The following is an 18,188-nucleotide window of genomic DNA, read 5'->3' as shown; positions in this document are numbered from 1 at the left end:
TTCTCGCTGTAATTGCCCTCAGAAACCTCCTGATTCTACTTCCCCTTTTCCTCCCGCCACCTTCGCCCAGCTATCCCTGTAATCAAAAGTTTCCTAAAGTGTGTGTTTCAATCTCTGGATGTGGTTGTTTTTGACCGGCCATGTAGAGGACCATTAGCTTCTCTCCCACTGATAGTGTCGGCAATCAGTGGCTTCAACTGGCAGACTAACCACATAAATAAGGGTTTGTCAAAAAATAAAGTCCCAGCGGGATGTATGTTCTAGTCTTCCCGCTCTGCTGGTCTGAACGACGGAGGGCAGAGGACCCGGCGAGGACTGACCTTAAACGAGTCTCGAGCCCTACAGCTGCAACACTCTGATTACACCTGGCAGCTGCCGGGGCGCCGACAACGGGCGGTTGGGTTCACCGGCTGACAGCGAAAAGCACATCTGAAAGAGAGCAAGGGGGCTTTGTTTTGCCCAGGTCTCCACCGACTTTTGAGGGGAAACGTCCGGCTCTTGAGCTGTCTGTCTGCCGCTTGGCGTTGGGGCAGGCAGTGCGGTTTATCAGTGCTTTTTTGTTGTCGCTGGAAACGACTTCCTGCTACACGTGGAAATGAGGCTGATAAGGGCATTGAAGTCTTAAACCAAAACAATGAGCGTAAATGTAGAGCTTGGTGGAGAAGAGGTTGGTGATAACGCTGTGCCCCTTCTGACCCCAGCTCACGAAACACAAAGTCCTTTGTTTGATACTGAATATGAAAAGCTAGAACGAGTGAGACCGCTGTGTGCGCGGTGTGAGCGGATCCACCACCTTTTGTCTCACCGCTGTCTGTTGTCAGGCAAGGTCACCTGAGCCAATCTCATTTCACTGACTCAATGTGTTGTCAAGGTAACTGCAGCCGACATGAGCGGCTGGCACATTAGTCCGGGACTCATCCAACTGTACATTGTTACTAATAAATCTAACTGTTGACACTGTTTGTTGTTTATTAGCAGAATTATGTTGCAACGGCTGCCGCGGCGGCCGATGCTAATGAGGACCCGAGGTGATGACGGATAACAGGTGGGAATTGAGGCCGTGTTAGAGATGAGCGTTAACTCGGCATGTTTGTTAGTGTGGGAGAGCACATGCACTGTGTGTGATGCTATGCAGGGTGGCAGATCAGCACACGGCAACCGTCATTTTATTTGTCCGATACAGCCAAACGTACTAAAATGTCCAAATGGATGACACGTTCACAAAGCATGCTATTGTCTAAAATATCATTGTATGTTGCAGCATTTAGATTTCCCTTTTATTGGGAATAAGAAGCCAAGCCTAAAAACACATTTATGGACCAACAGTCTGCATTCATTCATTGTTAACAGTCTGCTTAATTATATCTGTCAGTAGTTTTTACCATATTACAGCAAGTTAGTAGGTAAAGTAGGAAAGTAGAAAGTCTTCTTCAAAATAATTTTTAATCAGTTAATAAATTAATAAATAAGATGCTCTGACAAATGCCGTCTGCCTTTGCACGCGTTGCACATTACTGGAGTCTTCTACAAGCTGTGAGTACTAATGCTGCGATAACTCGGAGATCAGGACTGTCCTACGGGGACATTTCTATATTCCGACCAAATATTACAGGTGCACTGAAGGCCAAACAAAAAACTATTAAATAAAAACACTCTCAGAAGAACTCTCACAAGCAAAGCCTTCACATTTTTCTGTCATTTTCTATATTTTAACAAATAACTTTTGTGCAAGAACGAGTTTCTCTGAGTTAGTTAAACGTGACCAGCTACATAATTATGACATTTAGAACATGTGTTAACAAGTAAGGCAAATACATGTCACGGTACCTTTTCGTTAATGGTTGACCATTTACAATGTGCGCTTCCACAGACAGCTACATGCAGTATGTCTTTGTGAAGTTGTGGTAGATGAAACGTCCCTAAGTAGGAACACAACTTTGCGTACCATTGTGACCTTTTCTTGTAGGAGGTTGGTCATTTTTGAGGTCCGAGTAGTCTTGACCTCATCCAACTTTTCGTTTTTTCGTTGTTTACGTTCATAACTCTAATGTTGGGGCAGTGGCTTTGGGAGCCGGCCTGATGGGACGGGCTGTCCGTGTTGCGTGTATACTTGAAGACTTTCTCGCTAGATTTAGCGACTTTCAGTGACGCTGTTCGGTACTTGCATTGGAAAAGAGTTGAACTGGGTTTTTGTGGTTGAAAAATTTGCAAAAAATGTTGTGTAATTAACAGTAAGCCAAAATAAGGGCATCTGAATGAATTTAACGTGATGTAATCTGTTAATAAATGCTTTAAAACACAATTTATTAAGCCAATTTATCAGTTATTCATGAAATTGTTAAAAATAAAGTAGTCTTTAAGGGAGCAGTTAAACAAGGCAGGTGTGGGTTTATCAGGGGAGTTTAGTTGTATCTTCATGCTAAACTAAGCTAACCACCTCCTGCCTTTGATTACAATCCAATCCAATACAATAAACTTTATTGTCCCACTCAGGGAAATTTGTCTTGGACTCTCTGCGGTGCGTCACGAATGCTTTGAGTTACATGACAACCAACAATACATCCCCAGCCAAAGCAACAATTACAGTATTGCACACATCCCATACCATAACACATACACACACTTCATAAAAATACATGCTAAAAAGATCACCGTAATAAAAACACTATTAAAAACGGACAGACATGAGAGTAGTTTCTTATCACTCGTTAAGGCAATATATAATAAAGTAAAATATGGGTAGATTGTAGTCGGAAAGTATGTCTTGCGATGCGTTCTTGACACAGCATGCGTTTTACATGATCGAATGGAATATAATCATATAGCATTTACAGCAAATGAGAAAATGTAACTTAATATATTTAAATTGTGACTCTAATGGAGTTTCCGAGAAGCCGTAATACATTTCATTACGCGATAAAACTGTTGAATAAAATGATGCAGAGAGCGAGGACGGAGATGTGTAGGTGAAGCGTGACACCGAATAACACGAGGGGGAGGACGAGGGGGGGGGATTACTGAGGAGCAGTGGTGTGAAAGAAATGATGGATTCAGGGTTAACAGGCCAGTGCCGTGGAGAGGCGTGAAAGAGTTTTACTTTGGGGGGTTCTGGAGGTAGATATCACAATCAGCACGGCGGGAACAGAGGACAAGGGAGGACGCTGGTCTGAGTGTGATTGCCGGGCTGTTGGGTAGAGATGAGAGAGAGCGCGTGAGTGGAGGTGAAAAGAGAAGTGGATGAAGACGGAACTAGATGTTTGATTATAAAAATGCTTTCTCCAAAATGTAAAATAACGAGCAGGTTATAAAATATTCTGTGTTGATAGTCACCGTCAAGGAATGTGTATATGCGCTATATGCACTTCACAAGGTCATCGAGAGCGGTAGGATACTTCCACTCCAGAATGGTAATCATCTCAAAGAAGTGTTTCCACCCACCTGTCAATCAAAGTAACAGGCTCCTCACTGTTTGGAGGAGACTGAAAAATATGCTCTAATGAGGTGTGTGTGTGTTTGAGCGTGTGCGTGCGTGTGCGCCTCCCTTCGCCATTTTCATTAAAGTGTGTCAGAAAGCCAGAAAGCTTCTGTAAAGCTGGCTTCGAGGGCCAATCAAATCCACTGCAAATCTTAGCTACCAACTGGGAAGCGCCGTTCATCCCAACCTCCTTGTGCTAATTAACTTCCTGAAAATGCAGATCACATCATTGTGTGTCAGAAGAACAACGCAACTGTCTGTGTGGCACTGCTGTGGGCAGGTGTAGCTCAGTACAAAGAAAGTCCGTGGGTTATCTTGAGTCACCTTGTCATGATTTGTGGGAAGAGACATCGCTGTTGAGGTTTTCAAATTATCATTTTTGCTGTCTGAGCACGGAAAGCTCAATGCCTTATAGTTCAATTATGTTTGAGAGAAGGGCAACCATCTGTACAGATGATATTTCTCACACTCAACTTTTTAGGGGAACTTTCCCCGTAAAGCCAGACAGACGCTGGAATGGTAAATGCCTGGTTTTAGCTACGTATGACTGTCTCTGACAAAGTTTGGAATGGGTTTCAAATTGATAAGAAGAAATGCATAGATGCAAACCAAAAACCTGCTCCTGGCTGGTTGTCAACGAGCACACACTGCCAGGAAACACGTTTCAAAGCACCGGTCTTGTCATGAAATTAGCATACTGGCGAGAGGAACCAAACCACAAGGAAGTGGCCGGTAAAGGACCTGCAGCCAGCTGAGGAGGAGCCAAACAAACAATATTAAATGTTTACTTCTGCCCTTCTGGAAAGATTTTAAAAAACTGCCTTAATCCTCAGTATCGTGAGCAGTGACCATCTTCAAAACTGCATCTGCTTTGAACCAAAATAGCAATATATTTTCGCCAAATACAGTTCAATGAACCTTCAAGGTTCCCCAAGCAAACTGCCCTTTCCCTTCATCTGCTTAAGTCTACCCAAATCAAATGACAAATCAGAGCAGTCACTGAAATACAACAGCTGGGCTTGAAAGCAGCACTTCTGATCAGATAATCTCAATCCCCCTCCTCTGCCCCCCCAAAAAACAACCTCAAAAGATATCCCCACACTGCAGGGCCATCAAAGTCCTTAATAACCTGGACAAACCATTTCAAAGAATCCTGCCACATGCTGTTCAAAGCTAAAGAGACTACTGAAGCTGGGGGGTACTTACTAGTGCTCCAAATGTTTATATATCCCCACGGAAAATAATCCCCCCAAAAACACACTTTCGGACACTTGAAACCGGCTTCAGTAGCTGTGGTAACATTGACATCAGAACACTGATATATTGATATTCAAGTCCCGCGAAAATCACTTCACCACAACTAATGTGCTGGGCTCAGGTTGTGTGGTCGGGGCTGCTGTGTGTGGCTCCTGTGATGTCTCATTATCATGATTCACTGCATCTCCAGTCTACCTTTTAAATTTTTGTTATGCCTCCGCGCCTGCACCAGTCGTGACCAGAGGTGCTGTGTGTTTAGTTGGCCCTTCTGTCTAAATGTCTGGACCATTCTTGCGAACGCAGAACATCGGGAATGCCTGTAGGGAATTTATTTGGCACAAACGTCGGCTTTGACTTTGAAGAACTGATTAGAGTTATTAGAATTACAATCATAGTTTATTCGCAGGTTGTTAAAGTAAATTTTGACACACACACACACCAGCATTGTCGGGCTATTCAAATAATTTGTGCTCACACACCTTCTCTTGCTCTTAGTCCGTGCTGCTCAATTTATTTTTATTCCTGCATCTACTTAATTGTTACACGTAATTGTGTTAGCATCAGTTAACAAAAAAACAGATAAACACACTCACAAACTCTAAAATGAAACATAAAAGCCATCGTGGAAGGCAAGAAAAAGTGGTGGATGAAAATAGAAACACACGGCTTTTACCCAGGAAAACATTGACTTCACGCTTGTTACATACTGTTACATGATAAAGTTATTGGTAGTTATTTTACATTATTACATTATTATTTTACATTATTTTACCTTGTTAGACTGCCTTGTTACGCTACCTTGTTACGCTACCTTGTTACGCTACCTTGTTACGCTACCTTGTTACGCTACCTTGTTACGCTACCTTGTTAGACTGCCTTGTTATGCTACCTGTTACGTTACTTTGTTACGTTACTTTGTTACGTTACTTTGTTACGTTACTTTGTTACGTTACTTTGTTACGCTACCTTGTTACGCTACCTTGTTAAGCTACCTTGTTAAGCTACCTTGTTACGCTGCCCTGTTACGTTACTTTGTTACGTTACTTTGTTACGTTACTTTGTTACGTTACTTTGTTACGTTACTTTGTTACGCTACCTTGTTACGCTACCTTGTTACGCTACCTTGTTACGCTACCTTGTTACGCTACCTTGTTACGCTACCTTGTTACGCTACCTTGTTACGCTACCTTGTTACGCTACCTTGTTACGCTACCTTGTTAGACTGCCTTGTTATGCTACCTGTTACGTTACTTTGTTACGTTACTTTGTTACGTTACTTTGTTACGTTACTTTGTTACGTTACTTTGTTACGTTACTTTGTTACGTTACTTTGTTACGTTACTTTGTTACGTTACTTTGTTACGTTACTTTGTTACGTTACTTTGTTACGCTACTTTGTTACGCTACCTTGTTACGCTACCTTGTTACGCTACCTTGTTACGCTACCTTGTTACGCTACCTTGTTACGCTACCTTGTTACGCTACCTTGTTACGTTACTTTGTTACGTTACTTTGTTACGTTACTTTGTTACGTTACTTTGTTACGTTACTTTGTTGGGCTACCTTGTTACGCTACCTTGTTACGCTACCTTGTTACGCTACCTTGTTACGCATAACAAGGTAACGCAACTAGGTAATGTAACAAGGTAAAATAACAAGGTAACGTAACCAGGTAATGTAACAGGGCAGCGTAACAAGGTAGCTTAACAAGGTAGCTTAACAAGGTAGCGTAACAAGGTAGCAATCCAACGTAAGGACACTGCAAAGTAAAACATGTAAATTGCCACCAATTTGAATCAAAACGTCTGTGCCAGCCACACTCGGCATTGCATTGGATTGTAAAAGTGTTATATCGTGAAAATGTACAACATGGTTCTTTCAGTATGGAGCACAGGCCCTTTGTAGTGTGCGCACACGCAGCCCTTTGTGATGGTTAAATACTTTGGGAAGTTCAATTGGATACAAATGGATTTAGGTCTTTTGGCCTTTGAAAACATCCCCTGACTGAGGAAGCACCGCGAGCAATAGTCTGGATCATTTGACCTTTGCACGCCAGATAATTCCAATTTACGCCCGCCTACATGGCAAAACGAGACACTTGCAATGCATTAATAGAGGTCGATTGCTTGTGTTTGAGATTGCATGTGAGACAGATAGAAATAGAAGGAAGGATTTGGAGAGAAGAGAGGAAGAGACATAAGCAGATGGTGATTGGAATGGATGTTTCAGGGGGGAGAGGTAAAGATTATGGAGCCTGCAGTAGCACCACCGAGATGATTAAATGTTTAAATTCATTTAAGAAATGGATACCTTTTTAAAAAGCAATTATAACTTTAATTTAATTTTAAGAATAAAAAGGAAAAAAAAAGTTTAAAAGGTCAGGCTGCCAATGAATGCGATTTTTGCGGCTTGATCACCAGCTGCAGTCTGTTGAACACAGCTGCCACCTTCTGCAGTGCACAGGAATGGGAACTGCTGGCCAAGCTGTTGCTTTGTGGGTAGACCTCATTGCATATTTAAAAAGCTCACTGGCTAAATTAAAACAGAGAAAGAAAAAAATAGTATCTGTACATGTTTTCAAATGAAATGATAAGAAGGGAGATTAATACATTTGCAATTGATAATTGACAAATATCTCTAAAAAAAAAAAGACCAATATAGATGAGTTTTGGTAACCTTTCATGTTGCATCATACGTTTTTCAAATTTGTTGTAAGTGGTTTGCATTTGGTACGATTGCTTATTTTATTCCCTTTCTCCAAAAAAGCCAATTATGCTTGAAAGCGGTTGTGCTTTCTGGTGTATTGGGTTGGTGTTTTGGTTTGCAAATGGCATGAGAGGACGATACGAGGACCCCCCTCCCCCCGCTTGTCCATTTATTTAATGAGCATTTTTTTTTATGTCAAGCAAATGTAATATTGATTGTACAACCTCCTGCGGGGAAGTGTGCTAATTAGATTGTCTTGGTCCATTAACTCTGTTTTCATGACGTTAACTGAGATTACAATCCTGATAATTGGATTAATATAAAGACAAACCCAGGACGTTTTTTTTTTTTTTTAATTTAATTTCAGATGAGAATTGTAGCTGTTTTCCTTAGGCTGCATTTATTGACTTTATATCTTAATCACACCTGAGGCAGACGGCACTGGCATCTGATTCCATCTATAACAAACCTTTTTGTAATATGATTTCCTCTTTGATCAAATGTCTTGTAGATGACTGTTTGCGGATTGCAAAGCTTCACGGGACGTTGTATTTGTGAAAGATGTTGGGCAAAGTGATCAGGGCAATCAACCTCTGTGTGACAGCTGTGAACGTTGCCGCTCAGCCTTCCCCCGTCGCCACCAAACTGGCTCGCCTAAAAAGGCCGAGCCAAAAAACCTGCTGCCCGTCTCGGCTTGAAAATATTCTTGTTGTTGCACCCAATTGTGCACGGAATGAAAAACAAAATACGAAAGAATGGAAAAGGAGAATCTGAAACCTTGCCCGCATTTCCCATCGCTCTGCAAAGTGGCTGTGATTGGGCGCATTGTCTGTTTGGAAGAGTTCCAGGGAACTGTTGGGGGTTTAATTGCATGTCGTGGGACGTAGGATACAAACGCCGGTCTGTGTACAAATGTTGAACAATGTCTACGTCTTTTTCTCTTCAACATCGCTCCCCTTTTGTCGCGCAGATAAAATGGATAACGGAGAGGTGTACCAGAGGAGGAGAGTTCCCCATTCGGCCGGCTCAGATGGACAGGAAACGGAACGAAAACAACACGAAGGGGTTGGGCAGGCGGCAAGCAGCTGGCGACGAATTGTTCTCCTCATCCTCGCCATCACCATTCACAACATCCCAGGTGAGAGCGAGTCACAGGGCTGTATAAAGCAGCTGCTGAGGGAAAGTTGTCAATCTTACAGATTTGGTTGTTTGCTAGAACTTTAAATTTAAAGGGCCAGTGTGCAGAAATGAGCATCTTTTGTTGAGGATTCGGATTGCAACCAGTTGTAATCTGTAGGCCAAGCGTGTTGGATAAGATGGGCGACTTATCTAGAGCCAGGGTTTGCTCCTTCTGTAGGTAAGTGGTAGGTTAGGAAAACACAATGTTTTTCACTTTCAGGGGATTATGCATCAAAGAAAACATAATTATATATATTGTATTTCCTTTCTGCCAATAGATCCCCTAAATGCTGCGCACTGGCCCTTTCATTTGCATTTGCAATGCAACAGCATATAAATCAGTTTTCTTTACCAGAAGAAGCATTTGTCTTATCAGTGAACACCATGAACAGTCCGTTCAGTAGTAAGGGTCCCTCTTATGGACAAGCCAGTCCTGCTTTTGTCCATGTAAAAACAATAATGTTCAAAAGAATTCAGAAACAGCCGACGTGTGTGAAGCAGCTCACAATTCATCAATATAATTAACTATGTGTTAGTCAATCAATTTTGTTGTTTCTGTTGCGTGTTTTTTGTCTGCCGTAAGCCAAATGTATCTGGTTTCCTGTTTTAGGAGAAAGTGCTTTTATTTTCAAGGCGAGAAACAGTTGAAACGGCAGTCGCCGAGTGCGTCGTTTAACAGCTAAAGCTACGGTCTTTAAAGAGCATTTGTCGGAGGGGTTACGGTACAAACTCTAACTCCGAGATAACGGTGGTTACGGCGATGTCCAGTGGTCTCAGTGAGAGCCACCATTGGTTGTTCTCCTGACCACGGTGCGTCTGGAGGCTCATACACGCCGTCATTGGTTGGATTCTGCAAAATAATTGTCGGCGTTAATGGATCGCTGCAATAACACATGTATAAAGCGTAAATGTGTCCAGCCCTAAAAATTATATATATATATATATATATATATATATATATATATATATATATATATATATATATATAGAACTCTAATGGACCATTTGAGCGGAGCCGCTCGATACACCTGAGGAGTGAGGCCAGCTTGTGCGTCACAAACGCAAAATCAATTCAAACAACAACTCAATGAAGGCCAAACAGTTTCCAATTTTCACGGAAAGACTCGGCCGGTGCTGGGCTGCGCACAGGGCCAGCCCAATGCTGCACTAAATCTCATCGGCCGGGCTGAAATGCTCACTAAATGTCAATACCCCTTTTTTCTTCCTCGCTCCGAATTAGTTGTTTGAAAAACTTCTCCGGCAAGTGGGCGGGGCTTCCTTGGAACACGCATTGCATTATTGAACGCCGCACAGACGTCAGTCAGCAAGTTGCCACTCTTGTCGAGTCTAATGAGCTTATTAGACTAACGACGCGCCATCAGACATCAAAGGCCACGCCCAGGGAAGAGCGGCGTCCATTATTTAGAGTCTGCCATGAAAACAACAGCTGCGAACCAAACATTTGCGTCTGGTAGTAAAGATAATTTGATTCTTGTAAGACATTTTTCATTTAGTTCTTTAAACGGCAGCGGGGAAGCAATTAACAGCGTCAACATTTCTCGCAGCTGACAAACCAACGCAACACTTACTTCACACGGTGGTCAGATCGCTGCACTGCGCACACCGCACGACGCGCTGCCTTGTAATTGGGAGTTTTGAAGTGGGGGCCAGCAGGCGTGGTGTAGTTGTGTTCACATAAGAGGCGGTTTCCACGTTTGTTCGCCGCGTGTGAGTTTGCCTCTGATCCAGTCGCGCAGTGTGAACTAGTCATTAGTCAGTGAGTCACACGTTTGACTTTCATAGTGTCTAAAAGGTTAATGAGGACTTTTTGTTCTCGTCTTGTTCAAAGGCTGAGCTGTCGTCTATAGATCCCGCTCAGACAGTGCATGTCAAATTGGTAATAATCTTTTTAGACTAGATGTAAAGCCCGTTTCCCCTGTGTTTTTCACAATGAAGCCAAAAATCTCATCTTAACTTGGTTGACCATCATCGATTTCACTCATCAAAGTGTCGCCTTTGTGATTAAAGACAAAATGCGGTGAACTAGTTTGAATGATTTACACAAGACTGATATCCGTTTGTTAGGAACATCACGTCATGTTCACAGTGTGGGGGAATTGTTTGCTACAGGAAGTGTGAATGAAATACAAAATATGGACACGCGCGTGTAGGAGGAGAATAAATGGCGGCGCTGTATATTGTATAATTATAATTTGAAAGTGAAAGGACAATTAATTACTAAGTAGAACTGTTTACTGCTCACCGCATACACATAAGTTGCACCTATACAAACACACTCATATAGACATCCATGTTTATGAAGGTATGATCAGACAAACATTCACATGCATGCATAATACACATAACGTCCCTGTCCTGGGAAACGGATGTTATGAATGCAGATTGTAAAGCCCTCCGAGGCAAATCTTGCATTTGTGATTTTGGGATATACAAAATAAATTGAATTGAATGTGCACACACACACTCACTTTAAACACATGCAGCGACACATTGGGGTTGTGACTGACCAAATATTTTGTGTCCAAAAAGGTCTGACGATCCTAAAAAACTCAGTTGGCAGTTTGATTTATTAAAGGGCCGATGCGTCGGGTTTGACGGCCCTCCAGCGGTGAGGTTCAGATTCAAACCAACTGAAACTGGTAGCGATTTCACAAAGAGGGCGCTCTCTGCAGATATGTTGACATAAACACCTCCGCCTAAGGCAACGGACACACAACAGTTCCTATTCTCAGGTGATTATACAACAAAAAAAACATACTTATTAATTTGTATATTCCATTCCTGCCGATAGATCCTCCTAAATGCTTCACATTGTACCTTTTAAGGGAATATGTTTTTCATGCTCATTTTTAAATTTGTATCATTGATTATAATATTAGAAGAAAGTCATATTTACCATACTTTGAAGTCCGCTTGTATTCCTCACTGCCTGTGTCATTTGGACGCTGTTGGCTGGTTTGAAGTGTTTCCTCACTCAGTTTAACATCAGCTAGAAACACGGACGACGTTGCATCCTTCCTCTTAGTGGCTCCACCCTGTGATGAGCCCATTTTGTGATTCGGGCTGATAATTGAGGTTTAATTGACATGAAAATTGTGCTTCAGGCTTTAATACTAATCCAAAAGCAGTTTGTTATCGGTGCTGAAAAAAAAATAAAAAAAATAATGTCCTTCTAAGTGAGTACTTTTTTTCCTAGGACGTGTTTAAGTGCGCTTCTTTCTTTTTTTTGACAGCTCGCTGTCCCGGCGTGAACATAAGCCCCTCCGCCTGGCAGCGTCACTGCATTGTTCTCCTTTCTCTGGAACAACACAAACTGCCGTTGCGTAGCAATGTACTGATCTTAAAAAGAGGCTCTGAACTCTGCAAAGACGTCGCCGCCTCACAGGTTTGGTGACGGTCCATCCGACTGAGCAGGAGATTGATTGCCGTCCTCTCTCCACACCATTAGGGCTGATCCCTGTGAGTGTGATGGACGGAGCGAGGTCGCTGACAGCTACCGCCTGAAGTTGCTCTGAGCCGAATAGGAGAGAAGCATTACTGTCATCATATTACGAGAAATAGGGTTGGAGATTATTCAGAAACGCAAGAAGGGAGACTCTTCTTCTTCTTTTATATTCTTGTTTTTCAGCAAGGTCATTTTCATGGATTTAAGTTATTAAACAGGGAGAAAAAAAATTCACTCTGTATATGATGCAATCACATTCTTAAAGTACAATTATCAACGATGCCAAAAGAAAACATGAATATAAGTGAGAGAGTTTGTTCAGGACTTATCAGTACCTTTCTAAATATGCCAATCGTTTCACATCCATTGGATCGGGTTGTACAGGATGTAAATCCATAGAAGTAAGCGGAAGTCTTGGTGGAATAAAACTAGCAATTTCAAGACATCACAAAAAGGATTGATTGAGGAAATAATGAAACTCTTAGCTGCAGCCGTAAACCATTACGAGCCACTTCCACAAACACGACCGGAAGAAAAAGATCATATTTGAAGGTCCGCAATGAAGAAATAAAGACTCTGCTGATAAATAAAAAATACACTTTGTGGCCCTCTACGGTTAAAGCTCACATGATAAATTCAGCATAATGTGCATTTCCTTGACACTCCCTCAGCGCAGCTACAGTCGTGTCATACATTCATGTTAATTAAAAAATGTGTGGGGATTTAGATTTAGAAAACAGGGAAGTATACACTAAAATGAAGCAGGAAATATGGAAGGTACGCCTGTGTCTAATACAAGCCTGTTGTAGATGGAACAATGTAGGAACACTAGACTACATCTCGTGTCAATATGTGCTCGCTGCTTTGCACGGTTCCTTTCAAAACAAGAAGATACGCGCTAAAACCGCGATGTTGAGGGGGGAGGAGTTTGACATTAACTTGGCTGACTCATACAAAGGAGCACTGACCAAGTGGCTGTAATTCAGTATTAAAATATAAGTGAATATGACATGTGATTTTTCATCAGAATTGAAGCATAGGTGTAGGATATTTATATTTTGGGTCATGTATACATCTTATCCTGGTTCTTCTCCAGATGTTAGATGCATTTCTATTATCCAGGCTACTGTGCATTTCGGAAGAGAGAAAAAAAAAGACACTTTACTGCCCCGGACGGCGGGAGGATGAAAAAGCAGCGGCACAAAGAGCCATGAAAGGAAACTTTGATGTGCTCGAAAGTAACATCATCTCACTGGCAAACGTGTGAAACAGCATGAAAAGAGTAAAATTAACTTAACGCCGAAGTTCTGCGGTAGAGCTCGACAGCTGAGAGAGAGGAGGCGCAGTGATGGCAGACTCAGTGAAGAAAGAGCGAGGAGGAGAGATTAAAGGACAGTGAGATGGAAATGAGTTGCTGCTGAGACTAAAGGGCTGCATCGCCAGACCTGCATACATCATAGAGCAAGACTTAGATCGGATCCACCGCCTTGCAGGCGCAAACATGCACACAAACAAACGCGCAACACACGCTCATACACAAACACAAACACACGCACAAACACATGCAAAAACAGGTGCTGTAACAAACACAAACACACGCACAAACACATGCAAAAACAGGTGCTGTAACAAACACAAACACACGCACAAACACTTGCACAAACACACGCACAAACACATGCGCAAACACACACACAAACACATGCGCAAACACACACACAAACATGTGCAGCAACACACACGCACAAACATACGCACAAACATGTGAAGCAACACAAGCACACACACGAACATGTGCAGCAACACAAACATATGCACAAACATGTGTTGCAACACACAAACACGCACAAACGCAGCAACACGCGCTTAAGTTTCCTCTAAAGAAACTTAAAAACACACAAAAGACCCACAAGTTCTTTAGATCACACCGATGTTTGTATGTAATGCATTTGCTTTAAAAAAAACCAAATGAAAACAACCTGTCTTCACGTTTCATGACCTAAATGGTGATTGTTTTGAATAACCTGTCTGTCGTACGGCGTCGGTGAGTGTCTCGGAGTTCAACGGTCCTCGACATAGATCCTCTGAGCCCGTGAAACCCGAATGGAGGGACACACAAACACCCCCCTTCTGAAATGTAATTCCCCTCGTGGACTCTTCGTCGTTGATAGAGAGCGCTGCCTCACGTGATCTGGTGAATGTGAAGGTCAGAGCGAGTGTGATTCACACCATTTCCACGCTCATCAAATCATTCCAGGGCCCTTTGTCCGACGCGTACGGGGGGTGAAAGGCTTTGTTAAAGAATAATGAAGGTCACTCGGAGCTGCTGTGTATTTCTATCTCTACCACCACGCCAGCAGGAATGACTCTCCTAACGCTGCCGTCGGCGTGCTAACATGCTCACCGGGATTTTCTTTCAGCAGGTGATGCGTAGCACGTTAGCATTTGTTAATCAGCACTGAACGGGGTCGGCGTCGCGAGAAGACGGGATCACCGGCGTGAATACATTTCCTCCTGAAGAGAACCGAAGCGTCTGCTCCCAAATGCAACGGCAATCCATCCAATGCTGTCGTTGCTGAGGAGGCTCACGCAAAAAAAACACAAAAAACGCAAATGTCAACCTCATGGAAGATCAGGAGATCACCAAACAATTCAATCTCGAAGTGCCATGGAGTTCTTGCGTTGCAATCCCTTCAGAGGGCAGTTGAGATGTTTCATTAAAAAGCAAAACAAATGTTGACCTCGAGGTGGCGCCGGAGGGGCAGAAATCATTAGGATTCACCCTCTGGGGACCGCGAATGGACGGAAAGCTAATGACAATCCATGCAAGCGGTTTTCTCCAGGGGCCAAGCGGTGGACCGTCCAACCAGTAATGGTGAAACCGAAATATTAGATATATATGAAAAGAGATATTCCCTTTGACTGCCGTGAGATGCAAAGCAAAACACTGAAACACGAGTGAAAGTTGGCTCCTCGACACAGCCCTGGACTCTGCTTTGGAACAAAAACTTTCAGCTCAGTGGAAATCGCAAAAAAAAACCCCACTCACGAACCCCCAGCTCACATTTCCAGCTGTGGATCAGTAGCACAGGTGAGCAGCTGTTGTTTAGACGACTCCTTACTGTTGACCCCGGTGACCTTTTACTGTCTCTTGGACCAAGAAGAAAAATAATTGTTGTGGTCTCTCAATCAGTTAAGTTATTTTCAAAACTTCTGGTCCGTACCAGCTGTGCCAAAATGCCAACCGCTGACGCTCTGGGCTCGTGTTTTATTCACAGCCAGTTGAAGGTTTCTCGGTGCAGATAGAGTTTCCACCGGCCCTGTGGCACTACAGACGGTTCCAGAGGATTTAGATGAATATTGTAAAAGGGGACACGTTGTGTGACTGAAGGGTATTTTTTGGCTCCACTGTGTGTCCGCCTATTACGGGGCCGTTGGAAAGGGGATTATAACCGGTGTGCATTGTTCTCAGAGGTAATGGCAGTCGTTAGATTATGATGAAGTGGCCTCTAGCCAAGTCCATGGCTGCCGGGCCATCTGGATGGACTCTTGATTTGTCCCTCTACGCTTCTGCCTAATTCTCAAATGTTCTCTTAACCCCTATCTTTATCTTGGTCTTGTTTTAAAGGAGGCGGAGCTCGATGTAGGTTATTAATATTGCATGAAAGGAGGGAGACAGAGAGAATACAGCAAGGAAACACAGGAATGGAAAGTAGGTGCTGAAAGAGATAGCTAATTACGACCATGTAATATGCATACTTTGGAGACTTAAAAGTTATCCTTGCAGGAAACTGACTCTATTCCCAAAAGAAAAGAGGAATAGTTTAAGCAAAACTAAAAGTCTGCAGTTATGCAATAAGTTCTGTGAGGTCGTAACCGCTCATCCCCCTCTCCCAAGGCTCAATCGGGCTTACCCAATTAAACACTCCTTCTCGCGCCACACCAAACTCCACTTTCAAATCCATCAGTGACTTGACCACATGAGCCCCTCTTCACATCAGCATGAGCTAGATCTTCTCCCTCGCACTTCTTTAACGAGGAAATATGTCACTTTTAAAGTTTGCGCGTTTATTCCCTTCGTCTGAAAACAGTGGCGAAGAACACGCAAGTGGAGTTTTTGTTCACACTAAGTCACAAGTGGTGTAATGCATGGACGCCAAAGTGATCAAATTACACAGAACAGCCAAATCGGCTCCTAATTTACCTCGTGGCCTGTTGCTGACAAGCAGTGTGGCTATTAAAAGGCCTTTTTTATGAAGCCCGGCGCAGCTCTCAAACAAAAATATAACAAACATTGCATCACTTCCAGGTGAACTTCTCAGAGAACAACGAGAGAGGGAGAGAGAGAGGGAGAAGGAAAGGGAGAGGGAGAGGATTAGGGGTTGTGTGACTTTTGTGTCGGTCAGCCTCAGTCGAGTGATGCAGCAATGATTCTAATATTGTTACACTTTTGTTTCTCTTGTTTTAAAGCCTGTGTTTTTTTTAAAAAAAAGAAGTTTTTTGGGTTCTGTGTACTACGATATTAAATACCTCACTGCTTTGTAACAAGGAGCTAAATGAAAGTACAAGGTGTCTTAAGGCTGCTCTGGAAGGGGCCATGTTCTCAAGGAAGTCAGCGTAGCATGCCGTGTCTGCATTTTAATGGGCCGAACGACAACACCGGAAAATGAGCTCTTACTTCATAACGACGTCGGCGTAATGGGCCGCTCTCGGCGTGGGTTGCATGTGATTGTAAGTGGGGCGGTGATTAAACCTGACGTCCAAACGCTCCCTCTTATGTGAGAGGAATCAGCATGTTTTAGCATAGAAGCCTACTGTAGACGTACACATGTACCAGACGTCGCTCAGCCTCTCAGCGCCGCTACTGCTGGTCATCCAGTGGCATGTGCACACATTATGTACTTCTAAAACACAATATTACACTCATGGCTGCCGTTTATCCTCCCCCCCCCCTCCCTCTTCTATTTGAACGGTGTGTACTTTCAGCATCCATGACGGGCGACGGGCCTTTCAAATGAGTCAAATGGGACACCAGGCGAGACGGGGCGCCGGTCACGACCAACACGAGCGTGCGGAGAGGGAACAGTTGACGTCCCTCGTACGGCAGCTCTTCGGTTTTCGTGCTCTGTGCAGTAAAAAAGTACAACTTCAGATATGGAGCCGTAGTCCGCCAAATATGTTTCTTTCTACGGTCCACAAGGGCCCTCAGGTTCCTCCTGACGAAACCTCGGCAGCAGGTTTCGTCAGAAGGAACCCGAACACGGCACAGAAGCAGAAATAAAAGAACCCAGCGCGTTCCTCGGAGAGATCCACACTGTTGGTGTAAGAAGATCACAGTGTTATGTCTGAGGGAGCACACCGAAGCCTTCATGTCCTATGTGAAGTCAATCTGGTGTCTTGCAGGTCCATGGTGTGTTTTTTTATCCTCTTTTCCACCCGTATTCACCAACATTCTTCCTGCCGCTTTCCTACACTGTGTTTTTGCTTGCGAGAAGTCAAAGGATCAATAGTCTGTGTGTTTTTGTTCTTTTTCGGTCTGCAGAGGGCTTGGCTGTGGGAGTTGGATTCGGAGCCATTGGGAAGACTACCTCGGCTACTTTTGAAAGCGCCAGGTAAGATTGACATCACGGGAAAGAAACACAATCGTACTGTTTATTATGGAGGGAAAAAACAGAAGGCATCCTGTCAAGCGTAGCCGCTTGACCCCACCAGGATGAGTTCAGCCGACCTGTGGTTGGTTTTCCAAACCTACATCATTTGCTGGTCGTTTGATTATTAATTGTGTTGTTTTTTTTAGGGGCGGGGTTTGAATATCAGCCTTGAGATAGTTAAGTGTAGGTACAAAGGTAATATGGTTGGGATTAGATTATTCTTTGGTGATTTTGAGGTTATGGTAATAATGTGCTCATCTTTTAAGTCTTTACCCATATCTGTGCATGTTGCTGCTGACATCTAGTGGCTACATTAAAGTACTGCAGGAAGCAGTGCATGTGGCGTTCTGGCCCACTGCAGGCTGATGTGGTGTGTGAAGGGCTGCTCCCTCTATGGAGCCATTAGAGAGGATTGAAGTGAACACGGATATCACTTGAAGGAAGAGAAACATTA

The 18,188-nt window shown here is 43.2% G+C and overlaps 1 protein-coding gene across 2 annotated transcripts in view; it reads left to right on the top strand.

Annotated features, from left to right (window-relative positions):
- LOC137789973 (zinc transporter ZIP11-like) overlaps positions 1–18,188 on the top strand; it is an 89,183-nt gene that overhangs the window by 64,672 nt on the left and 6,323 nt on the right. For both annotated transcript variants that reach the window (XM_068583869.1, XM_068583868.1), the window contains exons 6-7: positions 8,409–8,576; positions 17,626–17,695. In XM_068583869.1, the coding sequence (XP_068439970.1) occupies positions 8,409–8,576; positions 17,626–17,695 (238 nt within the window). The remainder of the gene's footprint in view (positions 1–8,408; positions 8,577–17,625; positions 17,696–18,188) is intronic.

The sequence above is a fragment of the Clinocottus analis genome, unplaced genomic scaffold, assembly GCF_023055335.1.
Source record: "Clinocottus analis isolate CAN_PGR_092001 unplaced genomic scaffold, fCliAna1.0.p SCAF_19, whole genome shotgun sequence".
NCBI classification, from domain to species: Eukaryota; Metazoa; Chordata; class Actinopteri; order Perciformes; family Cottidae; genus Clinocottus; species Clinocottus analis.
This window is presented reverse-complemented; position numbering and strand designations above follow the sequence as displayed.